Source organism: Clarias gariepinus, chromosome 3 (genome assembly GCF_024256425.1).
Source record: "Clarias gariepinus isolate MV-2021 ecotype Netherlands chromosome 3, CGAR_prim_01v2, whole genome shotgun sequence".
Taxonomy (NCBI): domain Eukaryota; kingdom Metazoa; phylum Chordata; class Actinopteri; order Siluriformes; family Clariidae; genus Clarias; species Clarias gariepinus.
Genome location: NC_071102.1, coordinates 38,023,238 through 38,050,182, shown reverse-complemented (window position 1 = coordinate 38,050,182; position 26,945 = coordinate 38,023,238). Strand labels below are relative to the sequence as shown.

General features: G+C 37.5%; 1 protein-coding gene across 1 annotated transcript; it reads right to left on the bottom strand.

The window, feature by feature from the left end:
- Positions 1-1,834: 1,834 nt before the first annotated feature.
- On the bottom strand, positions 1,835-26,056 carry snx8a (sorting nexin 8a). The gene is made up of 12 exons (XM_053493310.1): positions 25,946-26,056; positions 23,309-23,436; positions 22,728-22,857; positions 20,769-20,959; positions 17,306-17,426; positions 16,923-17,059; positions 13,045-13,125; positions 12,739-12,899; positions 11,081-11,279; positions 10,858-11,007; positions 6,184-6,333; positions 1,835-3,002 (listed from the first exon to the last, which is right to left on the bottom strand). Exons 1-12 carry the CDS (start codon positions 25,965-25,967, stop codon positions 2,910-2,912), a joined length of 1,563 nt encoding a protein of 520 aa, XP_053349285.1. The 5' UTR covers positions 25,968-26,056; the 3' UTR covers positions 1,835-2,909.
- Between the last annotated feature and the right edge of the window lie 889 nt (positions 26,057-26,945).

The window sequence follows — 26,945 nt, the reverse complement described above, 5'->3', positions numbered from 1 at the left end:
TAAAGCAAACTTAGTTCTTTACAATGGCCATGCATGAAGGACTTTTCTATTGCTTCAAAGTCTAATCTTTATGCCCTCCAACAGACTGAAGTCAAGTGAGTTTCTAATAGACTATGCACAGCTGTTAAGTCCCAATACTGAGAGTTCTCATTACAATGAATGCATATGGAAAGGCTTTTACTTTCACAATTAAAAACAGCTATGATTTCTAAACTCCATTTATTATTATAATTTAACTTTAAGTGTGTAAGGGATTTCCGATTACAGTCATTCATTAATTCTTTTCAGACCTTTTTGTTCCACAAAGTTGATGGTTCAGCACCATCCATGCAGATTTAAAATGGCAACTTTTTTTGTTTGTTTCGGTTTGTTTGTTTTTTAATGGTGCTGATACAGGTGAATGGACAAACAGACTGAATGCATTTATGCCAGTGTTCTGTATTTTGTACATTAAATGGATCATAAGTAAGGGATCTTCTACCAGCTGTGAAATGAAGCTCTGTGCAGTAAGACTCGCAGCGTCGGCTTGTGTGTTTACATCAGCACGGAATGGTGTAAGAACTCTGTGCTAGTTTCTAGCTTTTGCTCATTGTTGCTGGAGATTGTGACTGTTAGATGTAGACCTTTTTATTAACCACGGGAATTCACCACTATTTTCATTATCAGTATACATTCCGCCTAGTGCTAATGCTGAGGAGGCGCTCTGTGAACTGTATGCAAGGATCAGTAATCTGCAGAACACACACCTCGATGGACTGTTCATTGTCACTGGGGATTTCAACCATGCAAATCTCAAGTCAGGGCCTCCTAAATTCCATCAGAATGTGGACTTTGGGGAACAGGAAGTTTGGGGTTTCCTGCTGGAAAATGATAAAAAAAAAATCATGCACCTTAAAATGCCTTCATGTACGGTGATCTTACAGTATGTAAACCTTAAAATAAAAAAAAAAATAAAAAAATGCAGTAAAATACACTACCGTTCAAAAGTTTAGGGTCACTTTCTACTGTAACTCCATGATGGTTCCTGATTTTTCTTTCTTTCTACATTGTAAAGGAATGCTGAAGGCATTGAAATTTGAACAGTTAATGGTGAGATGTATCTGCTACTTATGCTCTGTAAAGACTTCATAACGCCTCTAATCTGAGGTGCTGTTAATCGGTCATTTTTCAGGCTGATAACTCTAAATGAACTTCTCGTCTGCGGTAGAGGTAGGTTTTGGTCTCGCCCTCCTGGGACGGCCTTCATGAGAGACGGTTTCATTATGGTGCTTGACGAAATTTTGCAAATGCACTTGACAATACTGTTCTTGCAAGAACTATTACAGAAAGGCTGACATCTGTGTCTTAAAATAACAACTACCTGTTGTTTTTGTTGTTATGTAATTACCTAATTCCATATGTGTTATTTTATAGTTTTGAAATCCCCAGTATTGTTGTAGAATGTAAAAAAAAAAATCACTAAACAAAAAACAAAGAAATTTGCGAGTGACCCCAAACTTTTTAAAATATTTATTATAATAAACCAAATTATATTGTATTATTTTACATAGTTCTAGACTTATTATATAATTTACCTTTCAATACAACAAGAATTCTTAAAGCTCTAAAACTAAAATGTGTTTAAACTTATAATAAATACTAGATGTGACTAGATTAAAAGATATGTTAATTTTCCAAAGATTTAGTTTTTTTGCAGTTTGTTTTTTGTTGTAATGAGTTAGTTAATCCTAAAAAAATATTCAGGAAAAAAATGTAAGAAATCCTAAAACTAATGTGTAAATGTAATAGTCTTTATGGCTGGGTACAATATGACCAGATAACATACAAAAACAGCTTATTGTTAATCTCTTGCTTTATTTTTGATTTACAAAAAAAGAAATATAACAGATAAAACTGGCTGAGAAAATGTGAGCTCTGTGCCAGCAGAGGGCAACAAGAGTGCATGCTAGCTCCATTAAACAATTTGTTACGAACAGTTTGCAAAAACATAATGACTACACAAAAGGATTTTAAATGACTCATGCACACAAACACACACAATTTTTCTTTTTACAATTTTATAAATCATCATCATACTGGATAATAGAGGAATGACTAGTACGGTACACACATGATCTGTTAGATAATAAAGAGGCAAGAACACTGGTATAGAATATCTTTATACTCTGCTTTAAGTTAATAAACACTTTAATATAAATTTTCATCTTTAATTTTACTTTATGACCTGAGAATCTCAGAATTAGATGTCTTACGTTTTAAGAAAACATCCGAAAGTATCTTTGGTATGTTATTAATACCTACTTTGAGTACACACTAGATTTAGGCTCAGATTTTGCAACTATTGAAACAACTGGTCTTGTTTATTAAAAAAAAAGATTATAGTAGAAATCTTGACACTATGTCAGTACTACTAATGTTTTCCTTAAAGGATTCTTTAAATCTTTTAAGAATTTTTAGTTGTGCACTACATATCGTTTTGGACACTCAAAAAAAGTAATGCAGCAATACTGCCATCCGCTGGCTGTAAACATATTATACTGAATATTCCTTAGGATTCTTTACACAACTGAGTGTAGTTCTTAAAAATTACACTAGCTTAATTATGACCTATATAGCATATAGGACTGCATAATACGAGAGCTACCTTACAAAACTGTAAAGTATAGATCATACAAAATATGTTGTGCCATTAAGCTCAGCATGAAGCAATAAGTAGAAAAGATGAATGTGCTTCCGTAAATACAAAATAGAGCACAAAGTAAAAGAGAGATAGAGATTGGTAAAGAGAGAGAGAGAGAGAGAGATGCACAGTAGTGTTTTGTAGAATACACAAAAGAATGAAAATTGTCCAAAGCAGTTCTGGAAGCCCAACATTTCCATTTCCTCTTTGTCTAAACACCACAGCCAGGCTATTTTGGCGAAAGAGGAGGAGACTGACATCCATTACTGTGTGTAAAAAGGCCGCTCAGCTTAGCGTGAAGATTGTTCCAGACCTGGCCCATCTACATGGAGATAAAAGACAAGATCATGAGATAAGTGCCACATGAGAACTGGACTGGCATTTTATACAAGTTCTGAGGAAAATTCACAAATTTTCTGGGTATTTCACATTTCTTGCACAATATTAAAAAGGTTGCGTGCGTGTTTTGTAAATAGAGAAATATGACTATAATAGAACGCCACATTAATAAATCGAAACTACAGTCTGCTTATCTTTATATATATATAGTAGAGGTCTCATTATGTGTGCACAATTTACTTCAGAGAAATTGTAACTGCCAGTTAACTACATCTAGACAACAGATTCACTCTCAGATCCATTTAAAGAAATTGACATCTTAACAGAAGAAAAGAAAAAAACACAACTTGTAGCCATGTTAAACATCCTGTTCCAGTTTGTTTTCCTATTCATAATGTCCACTAGATTTTGGAGTATGGGTCTGGGCATTTGTGATAATTCAGTTCATTGCAAAGGTGTTCAGCGGGGTTGAGATCGGAGATCATTAAAAATCTTTGGGAATTATGGTCAATCATCTATTTATCAAATTTTCTGATATATATTTTTTTTTCAAGACAAGTTCGGGTTTCCTCTATAGTAACTTAATGTTTTAAGTTTTCCATATTTGCTGTATTTTTCAAGCCAAGAGGTCATCAGCAAGCAAGGATGTTAAAAGGGGTATTGTAGTAGCATCCGATTTAGTTGTTCTGTCACTAACTGCTCATAACTTGCAGTTTAGTGCTTTGAAGTATTCTCTTTAACCCTGCACCTTTGTTGCAGGATGTAGTGGTATAAAAGTAAAAAGAATATGAGGAGCAAACATGGTTCGGTTTCACTTGCATGTCTTTAAAGCAGAACAAACACTCTTACAATTGATTCCTCTTTGATTATGTTAACAGACTTCCTCTTTATACAGTATAAACATATAGTACAAACAGTGCACACAATATTCTTAGCTCACATATATACTCATGTACATAGTACATGGCAATGTGTACACAATCTGTTAAATGTAATGATATACTGCAAATATAAGAGCATATCTGGTCCTGTAGAGTAATATCTATGCTGCAGTAATCTTGCTGATGGTCCAAGCATTCAAGCATCAAGCTGAAGTGCACTATCTACAAGTAGATAAGGGTAAGGTATGTGTCCTGAGAGGTTTAGGGTCTTATTGAGATATTGAAAGTGCTATTTAAAGGCAGACTGTATGGGTTTAGTCCCACAAATGGGGTAAACATAGACCTACAATTATGGAGGACATGGTTGTACAATTATGGTGTACCCCTTTGCTTCTAGCCACCAAAAAAAAAAAAAAAACAATCAAGGTGAAGAGTAGAATAGAAGTGGATATGTTTTGCTTTTAAGTTCTCTCATGTTACAGAGATCCCAATATTTTTTGACTTGTGGCCATGGGTTCATTCAGCCCCAAGAGTATTCCTGACGTCAAGCACTAATGGTCTCATGTTCATCCCAAAGATGTGCAGGAAAATAAACCTTAGTACAGCATATTAAGACATTCTAGGCAATCATCTGCACTCAACATTGTGGCAAAGGTTTTAGGGAAGACCCACATCATCACGTATTCACATATAGTGTGGATCCTTGGAGAGTACAAGTGGTGATCATTTACAGCTTGTGGTAGGTCGCAAATGAAGTTGTGTATCTGGTGGAGAAGGCGGTTTTGTCTTTAACAGAAGCTACACCATCACAACATCGTTCCATTAAAGATAATCATATCAAAGTGAAACAGGGAATACAGGACTTCTGGTCTTGTGGGTTTCGATCAAGCTGTGAGTTATGAAGCTGAATTTCAGATCACAGAAGTGGACACCATGAGGTGTGGTTTAGTGCTGAATGGCGAGATTTCCTAGGCATTTGAATGATTGTAGACATTTTCAACTAAGTGTGTACAGAGGCAACAAGAATGGATTGCAGAAAGAATTTTCCAAGGTATAAGCGTGGGTTAAGCACCCTTGCCCAGATGGGATTGGGGCCTTGTTTGTCTTACGCTTTCTGTCAGTGAATAAAGTAGAGACCTTTGGCCTTGAGATGATGAAGGCTTGCAGCAGTTCCTTACATTCATCTTTGCAGTTAAGGGTATTAAACTGTGCATTAAATATTTAGAAATTCTGGAAAGGAGGAAAAGTCCTTTATTACGTTGTGGATTTCGGAAATATCTCTTTATATTTAATATTGAACAAAAAAAATCTTTATAAGCTTTATAAACAGTTCATAGATTTTAGGAATGTTTAGTGCAGTTATTAAAAAGCTTTATGTTTTTAGTTTAGATTAGCTCTGATATGATATTAACAGACTAATCAATTGACATACAAGCACGTTCAAGTTAAACTTGGACTTTTGATAAAATTTCTTGTGAGTTAAAGTGTAAAACAAACTTTTTACAAAAGCTGACATTTACAGGAGACTGCAAATGAATGATGGTTACTGGCCGAGGTGGCTCGGATCACAGTGCGGTCGTTCATGTGAACTTTTAGCGAGTGGAATGCCTGATGCTTAAAAATTGACAAATAACTTGTTGCCAACTTGCAGAAGGGATGCATCTCTGTGGGAACTGACACACACACACTCCAGTCCATTTCCACATGTTGGCACCATTAAATGAGTTGCTGGAAGGTCAGCATTTGAGAGGCAGGCACTATGATCATGGTTCCAGCTTACTGAGAGAACTTTCTACCTTGATGGTATCTAAGCACTAATGAAACATTGAGATAAGTCAATTAGCATAGCAGGGGATTACTCCCATTATTGTGTTCTGTTACTAAAGTCCCCTCATATAAAGCATTTTAAATTGAAGCATTTTTTCAAAAAGATAAAAGGGAGATTCCGTGTAAGGTTAAATTAGTGTTTTAATTTAAGGTATAATCATGAAAACCATCATTAGTGTCACAAGTTTAAAAAAGTCCTAATGCACATTTAGTGGAGGCCAAAAATAAGTGGCATGGGATTTCTCGGGGGAAATTAACAACAAAAAACCCCAGACAGGTGGAACAACTTTTCATGCGAATTTTGGATGAGGAAGTGAATGGCTTTCATACTTATAATGTTGTTTTATGGCTGGCAGTCACTTCCTTTTTTACAAAGTAACAACTTTTTTTGTAGTTCCCCTCTTTTTTCTCTGTCTAACACCACTGTGTAACTTGCATATTTCCAACAATTCTCACCTCTCTGTGACTCTGCACTTGTGAATTGACGAAGGCCCCTAGGATGTGTGACGTGATGGGGAGGTAGGCGAAGATTAGCTGGCTTTCCTGATGCGCACAGAACAGGGAAAAGTAATTTCGTAGCTCCATAGTCTGGATTGCGTTCTCCTGCTGTAGAAAGAAAGTCACAGAGATATTGCATGCTGTATGATGACCAGGCTTGGATATCAGCATTCCAGGCTTTAACAGAACCACTCAGTCAGTCAAAACACAATAACAGTAGTTTAAACCCTAAGGTGCTTGACAGATTTGGCATATAAAGCAAATATACATCATTGCATATTTTTAACTTCCTCTGGGTTAGTTTCTTCTTATTGACTAGAGGAAACCAAAAATCCCCTAGCACTCTAGAGAGGAAATTACTGTGTAGTACATAAGCCTCTTTTAAACTACTCTGAAGGTTGTTTCATTTAAAGGGATGGCCCACATGTTAAAAGTGGTATCTTAATATCCCTATTACTTACATGAAGTTTTAAAACCTAAATTGTAACCTATAATATATGCCAAGACTTCATTACAAGCCTGATAACATCATCATTGCAGTGTTGGGGTTTTTTATTGACTTCCTGCCTGAGCTGCAAACTTCATAAATGAGTCATAGTGAGTTAAAAGCAACAGCTAAAAATACCTGTGAAAACGTTAAATCAAGTTTAGTAAATGTAATTTAGAATGGCTTCAAACATTTTGCCTATTTCTAAATACCAGGCATTGCCTGAATCCTATTAAAAACAAGAAAAGAAAAAAAAGACCTTGACAAGTGGTTTGCTATGTTGGTACAAGATCACGATGCAGTGTCAGATTTTGTGTCAGTTGTCGAATTACATCCGACACTGTTATAGTGCAAGTCTTGCCTAGTCATAAGTAATAGGTGACTCATCCATAAACCCTGGTGGGGCAAATGGTAATCCCCATAAAGTCCATAGGCCCCACTTGGTTTGCTCACCGTTCAACACAGGTGTTTCAGAATTACAGAATTCTCCTATATTGTACTGAACCCTACAATATAACTAGAAAGGTAAATTTTCTGAAGAAAAAATGAGTGGTGCTTGCCATGGCAACCCCACCCCACCCACATGTCTATGACAATGTGTTCCACACTTAGGTTGAGTTTCAAAGTTCCTATGGAAGTTACCATAGCAGAGAATGCAACTGCGAGCAAAATTTGGGTAGCTCTTGCGCCCCAGGGGTACAACTTGTACCGTCTTGCGGGTTATGTTCTGACGAAGCTTGCAAACCTCTTCAAATGTGTTAAATTTGAGATTACTACCAAATTCTTGCTTTCGCCAGAATCGGTCAAAGTTGGTCTAAGTGTTAAGTCGATGGGATTTTTTGACAAGGCTAATATAGTTAGCATAACGCTAGCAAAATGCTAATAAGCTAAACGTCATGCTAGCAACATGCTTATCACACTTGCAACATGCTAATCATGTTAAGAGCAAAATGTTAATATATTAGCATAATGCTAGCAACATGCTAATATATTAGCATAATACTAGCAACATACTAATATTTTTAGCATCATACTAGCAACATGTTAACGAGGTTGCTAGGGGGCGTGGCTTATGAGTATCCTGATAAATGCGAAAGACTGATTGGTTGCCTGATTTAACTGAGCCCTCCCCTGTGCCTCAACGACAGTGGGGTCCACAGTTAAATTCAGTTTCAAAGATCCTACAGTATGGAGGTTACAATTGTATTTTAATTGCACCCTTCTGGGGCAGTTTACCATTCGTCACGTCAAGATCGTCACCTTGTCATGTCAAGCCCCCATTCCCAAATAAGCCGAGCAATATGACACTTCTTTCATGGGTCTACGACAAACTGAATGGGACTAGTCATGCACCAAATTCCCTATTATAAGTCAACCGGGCTAATTCGGGCACCTATTGTGCCCCGGGGGTAAAACTAAATACCTTGTGTGGGATATGGTCTGACACAGCTTGCAAGCCTCTTCAAATGTGGTAAATTTTATCTTTCTACGAAATTCTCACTCTGCTAAAATCCGTAAAACTTTCTCAATATTAAACCTATGGGATTTTAAGGGTGATACAATTTTGCCACCTTTTTCATGTGTCTACGACAAATGGTACAGGAATAGATACACGCCAAAATCCCCGTTATAAGTCAATGGGGCAAACTGGCCACTTCTTGCCCCCCAGGAGTAAATCCTATAGCCTCTTCAAATGTGGTATATAAATAATATTGAGATTACCAAATTCTCACTCTGCGCTTCAATTCGTCAAAGTTGGTCTCAATATTAAGTCTATGGGATTTTGGGGGGAGATTAATTGCCCCCTGTTGGGGCAATTTACTGCCCGCCCCTCCGTTTTGGTTCACTGTTGACTTTTGACTTTGTGTATATATACACTATAGAGAGAGAGAGAGAGAGAGAAAGAGAGAGAGAGAGAGAGAGAGAGAGAGCAAACGCTATTTTCTAATGAAAGAAAATGTATATCGGCCACGTGAAGGTCAGCTCAGTAGAGCCATTTGGATCCTACGGCGCCACGAGTTGCTACGCCAACCGATACGTTCAGATGTGCAGTCATGCGTGCAATTTAAAGAGAGCAGAAAGCGAGAGCAGCGCACAGACAGATTAGCGCAAAAAAATAAAATAAAATAAATGTCACGTTAAAAAATTTGAAAAGTTGATTTGGAGAGTTTTCCACGATGAATGAGTGGGAAAATATGCATTCATTCTTCCTGCATCAAGCTCTACGAGGCCTGTGTGTCTTATTTAGACGCATCTGTTTCTCCAGTACTTGGACTAACCCCCCCGGAAAAAAACAAAACAAAAAAAAAAACTCTTCTCAGATGTGTTGGACTAATGGTACTTAGTTATTAATCTAGTTAACCCAGTGTAAATATGTATCCAATGTTGTAAACATTAAAGCACTTTTTGTAAGTCGCTCTGGATAAGAGCGTCTGCCAAATGCCTAAATGTAAATGTAAATGTAAATTTGCTCGGACTCTGTTGCGGTTGTCAAAAGTGGAAACATTAAACGCCATTATGAAGCTAAACATAGACACTTTAAAGAAACTTACCCCCAGCAGTCTCAATAAATGAGCTTAAAGTGCAGTATGAGCGATCTACACAGGTCCTCTCTCACTCACTCACCGCCCAACAACGAGCTTATGAATGTTCACTGAGAATACAGGGGGTTTTAGGAAAACATAACAAGCCCTTTACAGATGGGGAAATAGTAAAGGAGTTGTTAATTTTTAAGTTGTTGGCAACTTTTAAGTTGTTAATGTTTAAATTAATTCATGTTCTGTTCAGATTTAGAGATGAAGGCATTTTGCACAGTTTCCTTCATCATAATTTTGTCAGACATTGTTACTGGTTTAATTAAATTATTTCGTACCAAAGCAACATAAAGGACAGAACAGAACGGCATTAAAATGAGATCCAATTTGTAAAATATGTAAATTGGTGTTTATACATATGAAAATATATATTGGATACACCTAAAGCATCAGTGTCTGTTTTGGGTTGTCCGGACCTTAGCTGGTGAGGAGTGTTTCTTTACCCGACCTCAAGCAATTTTAGTTGAAGACCCCAGCACTAGAAGGTGAACCGTTATCCCAAACTGGGATCATGCCCATCAATAAACAGGTTTTCTTAGAGAGTTTTTTTTACTGTGATCTGTTCCTCTTTTTCCACATCCTCAGAGGATTTCCAGCCCCTGCTGCTGAAGAACATCTTCACAACATGATGATGCCACCATAGTGCCTTAGTGTGTGATAAATGAAACTGCCCAGGTGATGAACGGTGCATGGTTTTCTTTAGGTCCATTCCATTACATTCAGGGGGAAAAAGTTTAATCCTGGTTTCATCAAGTCTTTCAAAACCCTTGTTTCTCATTACCTTTAAATCTATAGGTTTTCTTTTGGCAAACTTTAAGTACACTCTAACATAAAGGCTTAGTTGGTGGAGTGCTGTAGAGATGGTTTGGCCTTCTGGGAGGTTTTTGTCAAGCGAAAGGCAAAATCATCAAAATACACTATATGGACAAAAGTATTAGGCCAAACCTGTTAATTACTGAATCAAGCTGTTTCAATCAGGCCCTTGTCGCTAGTGTAGGGCAATCTTAATCCTTTAGCAAAAATATGCTTTCAACTTTGTGACAAAAGTTTTCTATTTAGTTAGTTTTTTTTCCTATTCCAACATGACTGTGCCCCAGTGCACAAAGCAAAGATTGTAAAGACATGGTTTGGTAAGTTCGGTGTGGAAGAACTTGACTGGCCCTAACACAGAGCCCTGACCTCAACCAGCACCTCATCAAGCACCTTTGGGATGAATTGGAAAGAAGATTGTGAGCCAGGCCTTCTCGTCCAACATCAGTGCTTAATGTCATAAATGCACTCCAAAATCTTGTGGACAGCCTTCCAAGAAGAGTGCAAACTGTTATAGCTGCAAAAGGGAGAACGACTCCATGTTGAAGTATATGTATTTAGATACATTGTCATTGCAGGTTTGGCCAAATACTTTTGTTCATATAGTTCTTATTTTCTTACATATTTAAAGAAAATGTAAAAGCCTGTTCATTACAGAAATAATTACGAAACACTAAAGGGATCTAAACTGAAATCCCTTTATGTTGTTAGGGTGTTTAGTGGGTCTATAACAATACTGACCTGGACGATGCGGGACTCTAGCTGCTCCACAGACACCTGTTCTTTTGGCTGCACAGCTGCACTCATCATCTGTCTCTTCATCACACTATATTTCTGAAGTGCCTTCTGGTGCTCGTGCAGAATGCCCTTTTCGTGACGCTCGCACAAGTCCTGCACCATATGCTCAGTAATTAGACATTCTAAGGTTTAGAATGCAATCTATCAGGTTTAGCCACATACTCACCCTGTAGGACTGCAACAAATCAAGAAAGAAGTTCAGTTTTTCAACCACATCATCCTCTTCTCTTCTTCCCTGTTGGGCAGCTTTGTCTGACAGCAGGGAGAATTCTGAGGAAAGGCCACGAAGTGAGAGCCTCAAATCAGCCCACATGCTCTTCGAGGAGTTCAGGACAGGCACAGGGGAGGGGTCACATCCCAAAGTACTGGAGAAAGGAGTTAGGAGAAAATCAAATGGAATGCAAGATCAAGTAAATTCAAACCAAAATACAAACACAGCTATTCTTATTTATTGACTTTCCCGACTAAACACAGGTGATGGAGGTAATTGATAAGGTGCAGGCTAATGATGCATTTATTGTTATGTGATTATTTCAATAATGTATTTTTTAAGTAAAAGTGAAGCATTTCAAAGAAGCAACTCAGAAGAATTCATCACTTCCCCTTGCATAAGAGCACTTCTCTCAAACAGGATTGCTTTCTAAACAAAGGCAACTGTTTTTCTGCTTTATAGTCTTTAGTTGATGTTCACATCAACCATAAGAGTGGGGAAAAACTCTGTAGTCTCTGTGACTTTAATCATGGCAAGGTAGTACCTAGTTGGCTAGATTATATGCTGCTGCAACATGACTGAATGATTAGATAACAGCATTAATCTGCAGGTGCACAAGTGTTCCTATTAAAGTGGACAGTGAGTAAGGATTACACTTCTCTCAAAAGTTTTTTTTTAAGTGAGATTTTCTCTCATAATTATTGACACCCCTAAGAAACACAAGCAAATAATCATTCTCAAATACATTCTACTGTTTTTAAGTTTCCTGGATAAAATCGTTGGTTTTAGAATTCTTAAATCCTCAACACAAGATACTTACTGTACTGATTTTCACAAGTTAGGTTATATTTATATATAAAAAAAAAATACAAGGAGTTAAAATTACTATTAACCCATAATTTAAAGTAATAGTTTCAGTAAAAAGTTTCAGCTGTGTTAAAAATTTTATTATGTATAATGTAATTAATAAAATAACTTTATATAATGATTACTTTAATTATCACTTTTATTTCAGCATCTAACTTAAATACAATAATCATAATATTTACAGTGAAACCTTGGATTGCGGGTAACTTGGTCTGAGAGAGTTTTGCAAGGCAAGCCAAATTTAAATAAATAAAATTTTTAATTTTTATTTTGTGCCCAAATTTTGTGTGCCTGTTCTTAAGTAACTGTCCTGCAACAACGGATCCCTTGAATTTTTTTTTTTTTTTTTTTTAAAGGCTGTAGCAGTGCGGGAGACGAATCTAGTTAGAGGAGTGATTCCGTTAATGTGTGTGTGTTGTGTAAGTCATTCTATACAGTAGCCCTGCTCCTGCTTTTCCCTCGTCTAACACCAGTTCCTTTTGAAGTTAAAGGTTAAATTGTTTTAATTTTTACTTTAGATTTTGTATTAATTATTTAACATGAATATTCTTGGATTGTCGAACAAATCCTCAGAGTTTCCATTATTTGTTATGGAAAAATTCACTTTGATATATGAGTGCTTCAATATACAAGCATGCTTCCGGAAAAAAAAATATGCCCGCAATCCAAGGTTTAACTGTACAATAATAATAAACAGTATCATATTATCATCCAACATGGACAGAAGACATGTGGTTGTTATTTACCTAAGTTCCTTTCCAAACATCAGCAGATCTGTGGAGTTCTCCTTTGAACGCTCTGCCATCCTCTCTGCTCGATCCCGCAGTTTCTGAAAGCTGTTGTGGATGTTTCTGATCAGCTCTCGGCATGTAGTGAACAAGGCCTGGATGTCTGAAGGAAGGTAATCCTACAAAAACAAAACAAAACAAAAAAAAAACTTTCATCCAAAACCAATGTTAAGGTGTAATGATACTGAATATAACTAATGTAGCACCATAAACAGTGGATAACATGAAAGTGTAGAAGAAAAAGAAGAAAAAACAAACAGAAACCTTGGCTTGTGTTGCATCTGTATAGGTCATAAACTCGTCCCCCATTTTCTTGAAAGCATCACGCAACTTTGTTTGGACATCCTGAGAAAACAAGACATATGATTAAATATGGAAGTTTGTATGACATACATAACCGAATAACAGAACACAGTTATGGGAGTAAAAACTCTCTTTATTTCTTTACATAATCTCCTGCTACACTAATGCACTTTCACTAGTGCTTGGATACCATCAAGGTAGAAAGTTTTCTCAGTACGCCAGAGCCATGATCAGACTGCCTACTTTATATCCGAAATTCTGGCCTTCCAGGAACTAATTTAACGTTTCCCCAAACACGTACAGTAGAAATGACTTGGAGAGGGGTCATTGCCATCATTGATGTCCAATGATGTGGCAAGTGATGAATGAATAATTGTCTGTAAATGTAAACGTTTTGTGTAAATGTCAATTGGTTTTATGGCATAATTTTTGAGACATTTCATCAAAAGTCTCGGGTTTAACTTGAACAATATATTAGTTTTTTTATTTCAGACCAAAGATTGCTTTCAAGGTAGTAGTAGAAGTTGAATAGAACCAAACACACCACCACACTCAACTTTTTTTTTTTTATAAAAATGTTCAACAATCTAGTATACATCAAGTACCTTGATTTGAGCAATTGCTGTACTTTAAACTTTTACATAAATTTTTGCCTATGGATCTTTTAAGCCACCATGTCCATCTATTATAAACCCTGGTCAATATTTCACATGTACTCTGCTAAGGTACATGTGAAATATTGGATGTTTTCCTGAAAAGGACATGCAATGAGTGAATCCGAGGACACCAAACACTTAAAAATACCTATGAATTAAGTCCATAAATAAACATGTAGTGACAATTAATTTTTATACATATATTTTTGCCTGGTAGCCCTAGCATATTGGATTTCAATTGAATAGGCAAAGATAAAGAAATTATCAAATAAATAGAGGCTTTCTGTGTCAATTTCATCATATATTCATGTTCAAAAAAGCGGTAGTTCTTTCTACAGTATTAAACATCTATATGACAAACAATGTGTAATTTCTACAATATTACACTACAATGCGTCATTTACACAATATTACAAAACTCCTTCTGCGAGGTCAAAGAAATGTTAGCAGACCATAATAATAATTGTTTATCATAGCAATAAGCCCCATTTGGATAGGATTAGACATTGATAAACGCCTGTAAAAACTCTGTGATTTTATTTTTTATCTTATAAAAGTCAGTGTGTGTTCTTCCTCTTATCGTAAAAAACAAGAACAAAGACCAAACAATCTTTTTTTCCCCCAAACACAAAATCTACAGTAGTCTGAGTGTTTTAGTCAATGCAACCACGGGGGGCGCAATCCAGTGTCTTCTTGTGCCAGTCCCAAGTCTGGATAAATGCAGAGGGTTGTGTCAGGAAGGGCATCCGACGTAAAACATTTGCCAAATCAATGATGCGAATCAAGAATATAATTTTCATACCGGATCGGTCGTGGCCCGGGTTAACAACGACCGCCACTGGTGCCGTTGACCTACAGGTTGCTGGTGAAAATTGGGCTACTGTTGGTCGAAGAAGAAGAGGAGGAAGGCGTGTGCGTAAGCAGAGAGAGAAGAGGAAAGGCAAGAGTTTAGGAGTGATAGTAGGGACTTTGAATGTTGGGACCATGACAGGGAAGGGAAGAGAGTTAGTTGATATGATGCAGAGAAGAAAGGTGGATATACTGTGTGTACAGGAGACCAGGTGGAAAGGTAGCAAGGCTAGAAGCTTAGGATCAGGGTTCAAATTGTTGTACCATGGTGTGGATAGGAAAAGAAATGGAGTAGGAGTTATCCTAAAATAGGAGTTTGTAAGGAATGTTCTAGAGGTGAAGAGAGTATCAGATAGGGTGATGAGTCTGAAGCTGGAAATTGAAGGGATAATGTTCAATGTTGTTAGTGGTTATGCCCCACAGGTAGGATGTGAGTTAAAAGAGAAGGAGAAATTCTGGAGTGAGCTAGATGAAGTGATGCAGAGCATCCCCCAGAGGTGAGAGAGTGGTGATTGGTGCAGACTTCAATGGACATGTTGGGGAAGGGAACAGAGGTGATGAAAATGTGATGGGAAGGTTTGGTCTTCAGGACAGAAATGTAGAAGGACAGATGGTGGTGGACTTTGCAAAGAGGATGGAAATGGCAGTAGTAAATACTTTCTTCCAGAAGAGGCAGGAACATAGGGTGACATATAAGAGTGGAGGCAGAAGCACTCAGGTCAGCACACGCTCTGTAGCGAGAGCAGGGAACAGGTGGAGGAAAATTTGGAGAGGTGGAGGTATGCTCTGGAAAGCAGAGGAATGAAGGTTAGCCGCAGCAAGACGGAATACATGTGTGTAAATGAGAGGGACCCAGGAGGATCGGTGAGGCTACAGGGAGCAGAGGTAAAGAAGGTGCAGGATTTTAAGTACTTAGGGTCAACGGTCCAGAGCAACGGAGAGTGTGAAAAGGAGGTGAAGAGGCGGGTACAGGCAGGTTGGAATGGGTAGAGAAAAGTGTCAGGTGTGTTGTGCGATAAAAGAATATCAGCGAGAATGAAAGGAAAGGTGTACAGGACAGTGGTGAGACCAGCGATGCTCTACGGCTTAGAGACAGTGGCGCTGAAGAAAAGACAGGAGGCAGAGTTGGAGGTAGCAGAGCTGAAGATGTTGAGGTTCTCTTTGGGAGTGACAAGGATGGATAGGATTAAGAATGAGTTTATCAGAGGGACAACCCACGTTAGATGTTTTGGAGATAAAGTCAGAGAGGCCAGATTGAGGTGGTTTGGGCATGTTCAGAGGAGAGATTGTGAATATATCGGTAGAAGGATGCTGAGGTTGGAACTGCCAGGCAGGAGGTCTAGAGGAAGACCAAAGAGGAGATTTATGGATGCAGTGAGAGAGGACATGAAGTTAGTTGGTGTTATAGAAGAGGATGCAGAGGATAGGGTTAGATGGAGGCAGATGATTCGCTGTGGCGACCCCTGAAAGGGAACAGCCGAAAGACAAAGAAGAAGTCTGAGTGTTTTAGTCCTGTCTAGATTCTCAGATGTGATTTTGCAGTCAGACACTGCCTCTTTTCTAGAAAAACATCTAACTGACTGCTGCTCCTCAGAGTATTCACCTAGCATAAGTATCAGTGATACACACTTCCATAACTGCGAATTTAGAAGATGGTATAATCTAATCGAGCGATAAAAGAATGAGCAGTTACTGTATATAATTGATCTGATCAAGTGTCAAATATCTAATTAAAAAACTGATTATTCTGCTAAGTTTTATTTAATATGAGATCAAAGAGACACTAATTCCATCCACATAGGGCTTGGATAGGGCATTTGGGATGTCCAGGACCATAAATGAAAATGAAAACAAAAACGAAACGAAAGGACGCTCAGTAGTATTATTACATGAGAGAGCCACAAGAACAGAAAATGCGACAACAAAAACATAATAAATGTATAAGTTTTCTAACTTATTAAAAGGATATTATAAAAGGTTTTTAAAAAATTTAGTTTTATAAAAAAAAGAAAAAATTTGACCTAAAGTGATACAAATTGCTACAATCAGCTAAATAAATATACCCATAAAAACATTTATTATGGCATCCATTCTACAAACATAACTTGATATTTGGATGGAATTTGTATTTTAAATCCAATGTACTGAAAAACTAAATCAGTAAAACAATTGTCCAATGGGTCTACACATATGGTCAGGTTCATCAAGATCAGTCTTTGTGCAAATACTTATGGACCTGACTGTATAGAGTGTGCATAGTACAGGTATAATGTAGCAATTTCTATGTGTTTAGTATCAACAGAAAATAATGCATATGAAAAGAAAGATTCCCACCGAGCCATTGAATGTGAGAAATATTTTAACAAGCTCATCCTCTGAGAAGAAGGGATGTCTTGCTACAAGGTTCAAAAATCTGCTCAAACCACGCCGGCGTCCTTCGATGAACTCTCTCTCTGACATTGACTTTAATACTGTAGTGAACAGAGAAGGACAAATATTATTTAAGCTTAATAAGTATGTATTAATAAGATAAGTATAATCAAGCCATGGCCAAACCACAGTGGGCGGATATTGTGTGGCAGAAGCCCGACTCCGAGAGTCAAAGCACCAAACCACAGCAGCAACTAATAATGACGTTATATTACAATTTTATACACAGGTTTCACTAAAGGTTTTTGGTCTTTTGAAAGCATAGAATTCACATCACATCATCATACCTCCTTTAAGTGCTCTTTTGGGTGGTAGAGCAGGCACCATTCTGTAGGCATACCTCTGTAGCAAAAGCTCATGGAAGACATCAAAGTCGCTGTAGCGCCGATAGACGGAAATTTTAAAGCGCTGGAAAAAAAAAAAAAGGTAAATCTTGATAAGCCTGGACATAATGTTAAACTTGCTAATAGATGTGTGGTTCAGAGTTAAAGAAGTGTCAGCCTCTAACATCATGGAGCATTTTGTTTCAGGACCACCTTTGGTCATGTGAACAACCTAATTTCTTAATTATATTGTATTCCAAAACTTTTCTATTGGATTATGATTTAAAACCTGGTATGTACAGATGCGGTTCGGTCATGATCACGCTGGAAGTAGCCACTAGAAGATACAGAAGGTATGGCTATAACCTGATGTAGACAACACAAAATTAGACAATCATCAGACACTAAGCAAGTTTCTGTCAACAGGTTCATCCAAATTCTGACTCCACCATCTACATGTTGTGGCAGACCAGGAGATGCTTTTTCATTATCCAACTGTCCATTGTTGGTGAGCTTATACTCATGATATCCACATCAGGATTCTAATTCTGTCAGCCAAGGACTGGAACATGGGATTACACTATGGTCATGATTTGAGTTACTACAAGCCCCAATCACACAGCCGACAAAAGCACCAATATTACAGAAATGCATTGCAAATGCTGACCGAGGGCCGGGAAGTGTATAAATGTTAAAATAACTCATAGTTTATGAAAACAGTCAGCAAAAATCATATCAAATGATATGATAAAGGACATAATGTGGTGAGAGATTTTTTTTTTTTACATTCTGTGTGTGTGTGAGCAAACAGAGTGAAGACAGCCAGAAAGGCAGACTACATTTAGAAATATAATCACTGTAATCACTGTCCCAACAGATTACATGGCACACAGCATAATGTGGTTTTGTGTTTTATTCTGTAAAGAAAAAAATCAGAGTAGTTGGAGCCATGAGGACGCAGAAGTTTAATCAGACATGAAAAATTGAGGAACTCCAGAGACAGGGCAAGTGACAATGGCACGAGGAGAAGAACGAGCCTCATTCGCCTGTGTACAAAGTTGGTCTTATGCCAACATGCTGTTATTAACAATAGACCTCCTAATCATAGGCTTTTTTGTCTGTGCTGTTTAAATATTTCTGATTGCTTTTCTAGGTTCATATTTTTTCACAAAAGTTAACCATAAGCTTTGGATATGTACGTGTATATAACATATCTTTACACATTTTTTATGTATTATAGGTAACCGTTATTGCTTTCTTATGCTTCTTGTGCAGCATAAAAAAAAATGTGATCATATAGTGACTTTGATCACAGTGGGATTATAATTTTTTTTTTTTCATATCAGTTAGATTTTTAGAACATTGCAATTTTTTTTATTCAATTAAATTCAATACATAGGAGATATGAGGTTTTCACACAGAGTTTACACAAAATGGGGTGAAAAACAAAAAACATCCATTGAGCAGCAGGTATTCGAGTGATCAGGATGACTGCGATAATTTAACCACTGTTAGTTCAGGAACCTAAACTGGAAAGTAAAAAAATCTGGTTTTAATAATCTTAATTTCTGGTATAAAATGAAAGTGTAATTGTTTGAAATTTGCATTAAAAGCATGAATCCATAAACCCAACCTGGCTTGTGCAGGAAAGTTGATATTCAATATTTTTTTTACTTCCAATTATGTAATTATAGTCCAATGTCCAGTGTTGGTGCTTGATTATGGTAGCTCAATATGGCCTCATCTGAAACGGTCACTTCCACACCTTACCAAGATGAGCACAGCCAAGCTGCAACGTTGGGCCCTTAAGTGAGGCCCCTAAATCTTTCTTCATCAGACGCCTTATTACACAACAGACCCTGCACTCTGACCCCAACTTCATAACCTCCCAAGCTAAAATGTAGAAAATAATATGTGAAAATGTCCTTCTGATTAGGCATGGTCTGCATGACTATTACTGCCAAGTGTCTGGAAAAAATTTAGAAATGTATGCAAGCTGAATTTATAATGTCCACTAAAATTTGGACAGCATTACAAAATGGTTACCTCACAAACAATCCAGTGTATAGAAGGTAGGGAAGAAATTCAATCACAGCTCTGAAAACAAATTCTCTTAGACGTTTGTTCTTTTAATATTCTGTGCACTTCACAAGCACTGACTCCTGAACACCTGACTCTCATTAGCACAGTGTGACTGGCATACAATTAGAAGAGCTAAATACAAAATCAAGCAGATCACTTTTTGGAATGCTGTGTGTGAGTATTTTTCAGTCTACTTTACATATGAATATTTTCTCCCAAAATGCTAAAATCTGAGATGCTCTGTAGCTCTCATGACATTTTATACTAAGGCTCTAATAAAAATAATACTTAAAAAAACACCCTATACGTTGTGTGTGTGTGTGTGTGTGTGTAAATATATATATATATATATATATATATATATATATATATATATATATATATATATATATATATATATATATTATACAAATGGTGCAAATGTTCCTGCACCTTCTCCTGGATGGAAGGAGGTCAAAAGGTTTGTGATTTGGGTAGAAGGAATCTCTGACGATGCTGTGTGCGTATGCAATAGTTCTATTCTTTATTGTGCTATATGTATACAATTGCACACACACACACACACACACACACACACACACTTCCCTCAAAATCTATGATGCTTTATTATAACCAAGAGGAATTTAGCAAACATTTCCTACAACATGGCAGTAACTAGATTAGTGGTTATACAAAAGGCCATTTAAGTCAAAGTGGAACTAAAGTAAAGTTACTAGAGTAAAGACTCCCTTTTGTTCACTAGTGCTTGGAGCCCATCAAGGTAGAACGTTTTCTCCAGAGCCATGATTGGACTTCCTGCTACACGTCTGAAATGCTGGACTCCCAGGAACTTCTTTAATAGCCCAAACATGTGAAAATGGCTCTACAGGGGATGTGGCAATAGTTCCCAGCTGGGTTCCTTTAATGTACAAGTGGTGTTGTTGAATGATGTGTGACAAACTATCCGTCAATTTTTAAGGTTTGGGCATTCCCCTTGCTGAAAGTTCACAGGAACGACAACAGTAGGTTCCGAGCCACCTCAGCCAGGATCATTATTCATGTACAGGCTTCTTTAAGACATTTGCGGCATTTAAATGTTTTACTGCGGCTAATAGTCTTATTACCGTACTCTGCTTAAAGTCTTCTTTAAATATCAGTTTCGGTTTAAATTGAATATCACTTGCAGTTCAACTTGTGCCATTTCCACAACACTTTTAAAACTATTTTTTTATTTTTTTTGTGTGTTATTTTTATTCACTTGTCACTTGTGTTATGTAACCCCAGCAACTTAAATACACCCCTAACCCCCCAAATAAAATTTTTATTGCATGAATATTTGTGAAACGTCTTTCTAATCTCCTCTTACCTCGCTGGTGATCTGATACTCCACATGTTTAAGGAACAGCCCTTTCTTCTCAGGGATGAGCTCCACCTTTATGGTGTCCTTGCCCAGCAGGTTAGCCAGAGACAGAGACATGAAAAGGGGGTTCTCCCGAACTGGTTGTAATCTTAAGGCCTGTAGCTCCTTTGGGTCTCCCAGCTGGGGTTTAGGAAACTCTGTTTAAAAAAAAAAAAACCTTCTCTATGTAACTCATTAAGAGGGACAAAGTTCAACTGTCAGGAATAACTTCGTGATATAGCAACTAGCAAGTAGTAATAAAGATCAAAGGCTTTGGGAAAAAAAACACAAAATGGGAAGACAAGATAAGGAAAGTACCTTTGGTCATTTACAAGCATCAAGTCAGGCTTGTCATGTGTCTTCAAAAAGTCTGACAACTTGAGACAACAAGACTTAATTTCGTCCTAAACTAGTGTCATCTAGTTTCAATGCTTTACTTCTGTCAGAATGCTTCATTTCCTTAAACAACTTAAACAATTATAGTGATTTAAAACTTAAGATTGGTCGCCAAGTATTTATTTTTTCGCTAACTATGTTGAGATAATAGACAGAAAGTTTTGCACCATCCAGACTTAATATATATCTTATATTAACATTAAAAAATGTTAATATAAGATGGGTGATCATATTAATTAATTATAAATTAGTTGGATCCAGGTTGGTGTTATCAGGTGAGTTGACGTAATTCAGACAATGTGGCCAAATAACCAAAAACACGTTGCTGGTCTTGACAAAATTGTAGAAGCTTTGAGAGAAATCTTTTCAGTTCTTGACATGTCAGTTCTTGAGATGTTGTAGCTACTCTTTAGATAAACTACATCGCAAATTATTCATAAATGCATCATAACATATGCTACCGCATACCAAATTCATAAGCACATGTTATCTCACATGGTCAAACAACCAAGAACCATCAAGAATCAACATTTTTTATTTGCATACCTTAAGTCAGTTCAGAAATTTTGGAAAGAACCCAGATCCAAAAGCTGGTATGCTAAAAAAGTATCTTTATACACTTTAAAAATGTAACAGCCTCAGCAACCACCTCATATCCTACTCTGTTCCAATCACTCAGCATCGTCCGGTATGCTAATCACCGACCAGATCGTCTTTCATCATCTGCACCTGTCTCTCAATTTACAATTTACAAGCATTCTTCTGTATCACTTTAATAATGCCAAATTGGCTCCCCGAAGGCATTACACCCTTCACATGGTATACTAGTAAGCACTAATTGTGTGTTTTAGCAGTGTCAGTCACGAGCGATTTGTAAATACGGCTCGATGCTAAGACCAGGGTGGTATTAAGCTCTACTTATGTGAGAGAAAGTAACATGAGACATTAGGGTCTCTTCATGCAGCAGAACTCACATGAGAACAGCACCTGAAACAACACCATTCCACCAATCTTTCGAAAAAATAAAAGCTTAAGGTTGCTGGAACGAGAACGAGTCAAAAAGGCTACAACATTCAACATTCAAAACATTTCCTGTCTTAAAAACCAAAAGGAAGTGAAATGTTCTAAGAATGAACACAGAAAAGCTAACTGTCGAATAAAAATAGTATTGAATAGAGAGCATCCAAGTGTATATTCTCACCAAAAATAAATCTCAGAATTCAACAGAAAGGGGTGAGAACACACAGGGAAGCAAAACACACAAAAATGCTGACGTGGTTGGTTTTTCAAGACTGGAACAGAGTCCGGGTAAAAACTCTGCTTTCTGGAAATTTGTTAAAAACATAAGTCTGTATAAGTCTTGCAGAAATACCTGAAACGAGGGCTGACTTGCAGAAACTCTGCTCCTAGACAGTTAATAAGAAGCTAGAAAATCACATGACATGTCATATGGAGCGTTCTGATAGGTGATTGAGATTAGTGTCCTGTTAATGTCACCAGGTTACTATTGCTGAGATAAAATGTGCTTACCCTGTATGCAGTTCTCCAAGAGTTTGGGACTTGGCTGCTTGCCTTGTTGGGCGAGAGCGATAAGTGCCAAGGCTTTATAAAGAGAAACCTTACTCAGAAATCCATCTCCATTATTGACATGCTCTGCTATCTAAAGAAAAAAGACCACATATGTACGTTTTAGAGGTTGGAAAATAAAAATAAATTGATTTAATAATCACAATTCTTTTGTGTGCCTAGTCATGTATCGCAACAAAAATGCATTTTTATCAAAACTTGCCTCCAATTAGATTTTTCTTTTAAATTCACTCATTACACACTCATACACCAGTTTTAAAACTAGGATTAAATTATTTCCTAAGTTTGTTTGGAAATAAAAATTATGAGTATGACAGGCATATGTTCTATTCTGTAAAATTTTGGCTTTTTTTATTTTAAGTTAAATATTAAACTCTGTGTTTGAATCCGTTTTGTATTGTTTACATGCTGCCCACTTACATGTAATGTAATTAGAGTTACATTTAGCTACTGATGTTCAAATTAGTTGTGAAACTGTTGAATAAAGATAAGCATGAGCAGAATTAATGAGCTGTATAACAAACCTCGTTCTGTATGGTGACCGAGAGGTCAGTCCTGTTGAGGAGTCTTCGGAACACATCGGTTGACACCCGTTCATCCGTTCTACTAGTGAGAGCTTGGTGCACTTCTCTGTAATACAGAGGGACTGATCCTGCAGATCGGAAAGATAGAAAGGTCTTAAATGGGTAAATATTTCTGAATACATGTTATACATGTATCTTTAAGCCTACAAAAATGATACTTTTTTTGCTGGTAGCTTGCCTCATTTTTTGCAGGTTATATGGACTTAATTTTCCTCTTTTCCCCATATAAACACCACATTCATAGATATAAATTATTTTTAACTGTATTCAATCAGCCAATCACCTGAAATGTACGCAATGTCTAAAAGCATTCAGATACAGGTCAGTGGCTTTAAGTAGTGTTTACATCAACCCCTTAGAATGGGGGATCTCATTGGTTTTGCCTGTGGTATGGGCGTTGGTGCCAGACATGATAGTTTGAGGTCAGGAAACTGCTGACCTCCTGGGATTCTCACACACAGCAGTCTCTATAGTACTCAGAATGGTGCAATAAAGAAATAACTTGCAGAGAGAAGCAGTTCTGTGAACAGAAGAGCTCTGTTTCTGTAAGAGGTCAAAAGATAATAGTCAGAGTAACTCAGAGTTACTAGGGTAACTCCGATAACAATTTTTGGTGTGGTGAAAGGAAAAGCATATTAGAATGGACAAATGTCAAGAATATCAAACCAGTGGGGTCCACTTCTGTCACCCAAGAACAGAAAGCTAAGCCTGCTGGAAAATGGGCACATGCTCATCAAAACCAGACAGTGGAAAAACATAGGCTGACCAAATAAATCCCAAGGTACACAGATGGTATGACCAGAATTTAGCACCAACCTGACTTGGGTTAACTGCACAGGCTAGTGAAGGTGGTGTAATGGCGTGGGGAATGTTTTCCTGGCACATATTGGGTATGTTAATACCAAAGAATTAGAGCTTAAATGTAACAACCTGTTTAAGTACTGTTGCTGACCATATGCATACCTTCAAGCTACAACTGACCCATTTTCTTACGGCTACTTCCAGCATAAAAACGCACCATGACACAAAGCAAATGTCGTTTCGATCTTGTTTTATGATCATGACAATAATGTGTGTCTGAACCCAGATGAATTCCTTTGGGATGTGGTGGATTTACAGTGATTCACAGTATGAAAGCACTCCTGAAAAAACTCATGAAAAAATTTGCAGCAATCATAACTTCTTGTTGTTGGTCTTTCGGCTGCTCTGAACGAAGGGGTTGCCAAAGCGGGCCATCCGGTCCACAGACAACTTGGCACAGGGTTTATGCAAGATATCCTTCCTGATGCGATCCTCGAAGGCTTGGGACCGTCACTGCATTCAGTTATGGCTGGGGTTTGGCCATTGGGTAGGAAACAAACATTTTCCACATGGCAGGTGGGAAAGAAACCCATCACTAAGAACCAGCTAGCTAACAAGAGATCTAATTAGCTGACTGGCTCAGATATGACAGTTAAATGCATTTGTATACACATAGCACAATAAAGAATAAAACTAATGCATATGCACACCTCATCGTCAGGGATTCCTTCTACCCACATCACAAACCTTTCAACCTCCTTCCATTCAAGAGAAGGTGCAGAAACATTTGCACCATTTGTATAATTTTGTATATTCAATGTGTGTGTGTATATACACACACACTGTATGTACATGCATATATCCTGCCAACTGTTATGGACATGGCCTGCTATATTTTTGCACATGGAGAACATGCAAACTTGATGCACACAGACTCCGAGACAGGAATTGAACTCAGATCCATGAGGTGCAAAGCGACACTGCTAACCCATAATCCACTGTACCACACGTGTGTGTGCATACTGTACATAATGCTACATATTTGACCCTGATGTACTGTATATACACTACTTTTTGCACTTCTAGTAGATGTTACATTGCATTTCGTTGCTGAGTACCTGTACTATGCAATGACAATGAAGCAGTGTACTATGTACTATGCAATGACTACTTACTTACTTACTATAAAAGCATGCATTTGTATCTGTGTATAGAGATGTTTATCTCTCCAACATCTACTAAGAATAAGATTCTTACAAATATCTAGTTACATTCCACCTGGTTTGTACTCAAGCTTGCACGTGTGATCACTCGTGCCTATTTTCGTGAAGGATAAGAACGTTATGGCTCCGGCGTCCTTTTAAATTGTCCAGTTACGCAACAGGCGCGCGCGCTGGAGCTCGCGTGGCCACGAAAAGAAGGGAGGGGGCGGGGGGGATGTGCCACGGCTTCTCTCGCGCCTAGCGCATGATCATCAATACACAGTACCAGGGTAATGCGTGCAGGCGAAATAACATAGATCACACAGAGGAAACTTTGTATCTAACCTAAATTAAACAAAAATAAATAAACAGCAGTCTGCAGCTTTCCCCGCCAGCTGTCTCTCCGAGCTATTTGCAAAAAAAAAAAAAAAAACACAGTTCAGCTTCTAACAGCAAAATGACGACTTTTAAGACAACCTGAACTGAAGTAGAGAATTGCACCGACGAAAAAAATGTATTAAGAAAACAGCTAAATGTTCACCGTTCACCAAGTTATTCAAGTGACAATAATTACCTTCATTGAGCTCCCCTTCCATGGCTCAAACTGTCATGTGAGTAGAACGGCACCTCCATGTGATTTCCTGAAAAAAAAAAAAAAAAAAGGAGGGGGGAAAAAGTGATTTCCTACTGCCAGGAGTGTGACCGTGTGAGAGGGTGGAGTCTAACGTCTACAGGAAAACAGAGCTCACGCTTCATCATGGGTCTGTCTCAAATCGAAAATGGGTCTGTCTCAAATCGAGTCACTTTTTCATGACTAACAAACTAGCACTAAACAGCCTCCTGCAGGTCAGCCTGCAGAAATTACTGTACTGCACATAACTAGCTGAAGTACAGGTTGGTGACAGAGAGTTTGCAGAAATAGTTAAAGGTTAAAGGTTGAAGCTAAAAGTAAACTGGTTAGCTTTAATGTAATCAGTCACATTATTTCAGGTTGAAGCCCACATACATGTCTGCCTATCCTTCTATTCTGCAGAACTCTCTACCTACTTCCATTTGGACATTTGATGACCACTGAAATGATGACCCTCTGATACATCCGGTCATAGTTGAAAAATAGTTCCAAAATAAAAGTTGAACGGCTGTTATAAACGGTCATCAATTGTCCAAATTTTTTGCTTGGAGGCGCTGTTCTTTCAGCTCAAAAAAAAAATTCAGTTCAGTTTAGTTTTTCTAATTAATATCTATCGGTTCAGGTGTTTGTTTTCATCGAGCAAGTAGCTTATTAGTATCTTATTTTAAAGTAGATTATTAAATTCAGCACATAACTGTTCATAACATTGCTTTTACTTAACATTTAGATTAAACTTCATGCAGATATCCAAGTATTGCCATAGGTTTATTAAATTATGTTTGGCGGTCAATTTAAGACGTGTCAACAGTAAGACACATGCATAGTATACTGTCAAAACCTCACATAACTGCTAATAATTTACCTCCTAAGCAACATTTTGGTTGCATTTGGGTCTGCAGGTCCAGTCAGTTTTGCCTAATGCTGTGACAAAATCTTGCTGGAC

Excerpts from the sequence above, each read along its gene's own strand:
- snx8a (XM_053493310.1), bottom strand. The coding sequence starts at position 25,967 with ATGGAAGGGGAGCTCAATGAAG. Across the intron at positions 11,280-12,738 it reads ATGTTTGGAAAGGAACTTAG|TACTTTGGGATGTGACCCCT; the intron begins GTAAATAACAAC and ends TCCTTTCTCCAG. Across the intron at positions 6,334-10,857 it reads TAGAGTCCCGCATCGTCCAG|CAGGAGAACGCAATCCAGAC; the intron begins GTCAGTATTGTT and ends TTCTTTCTACAG.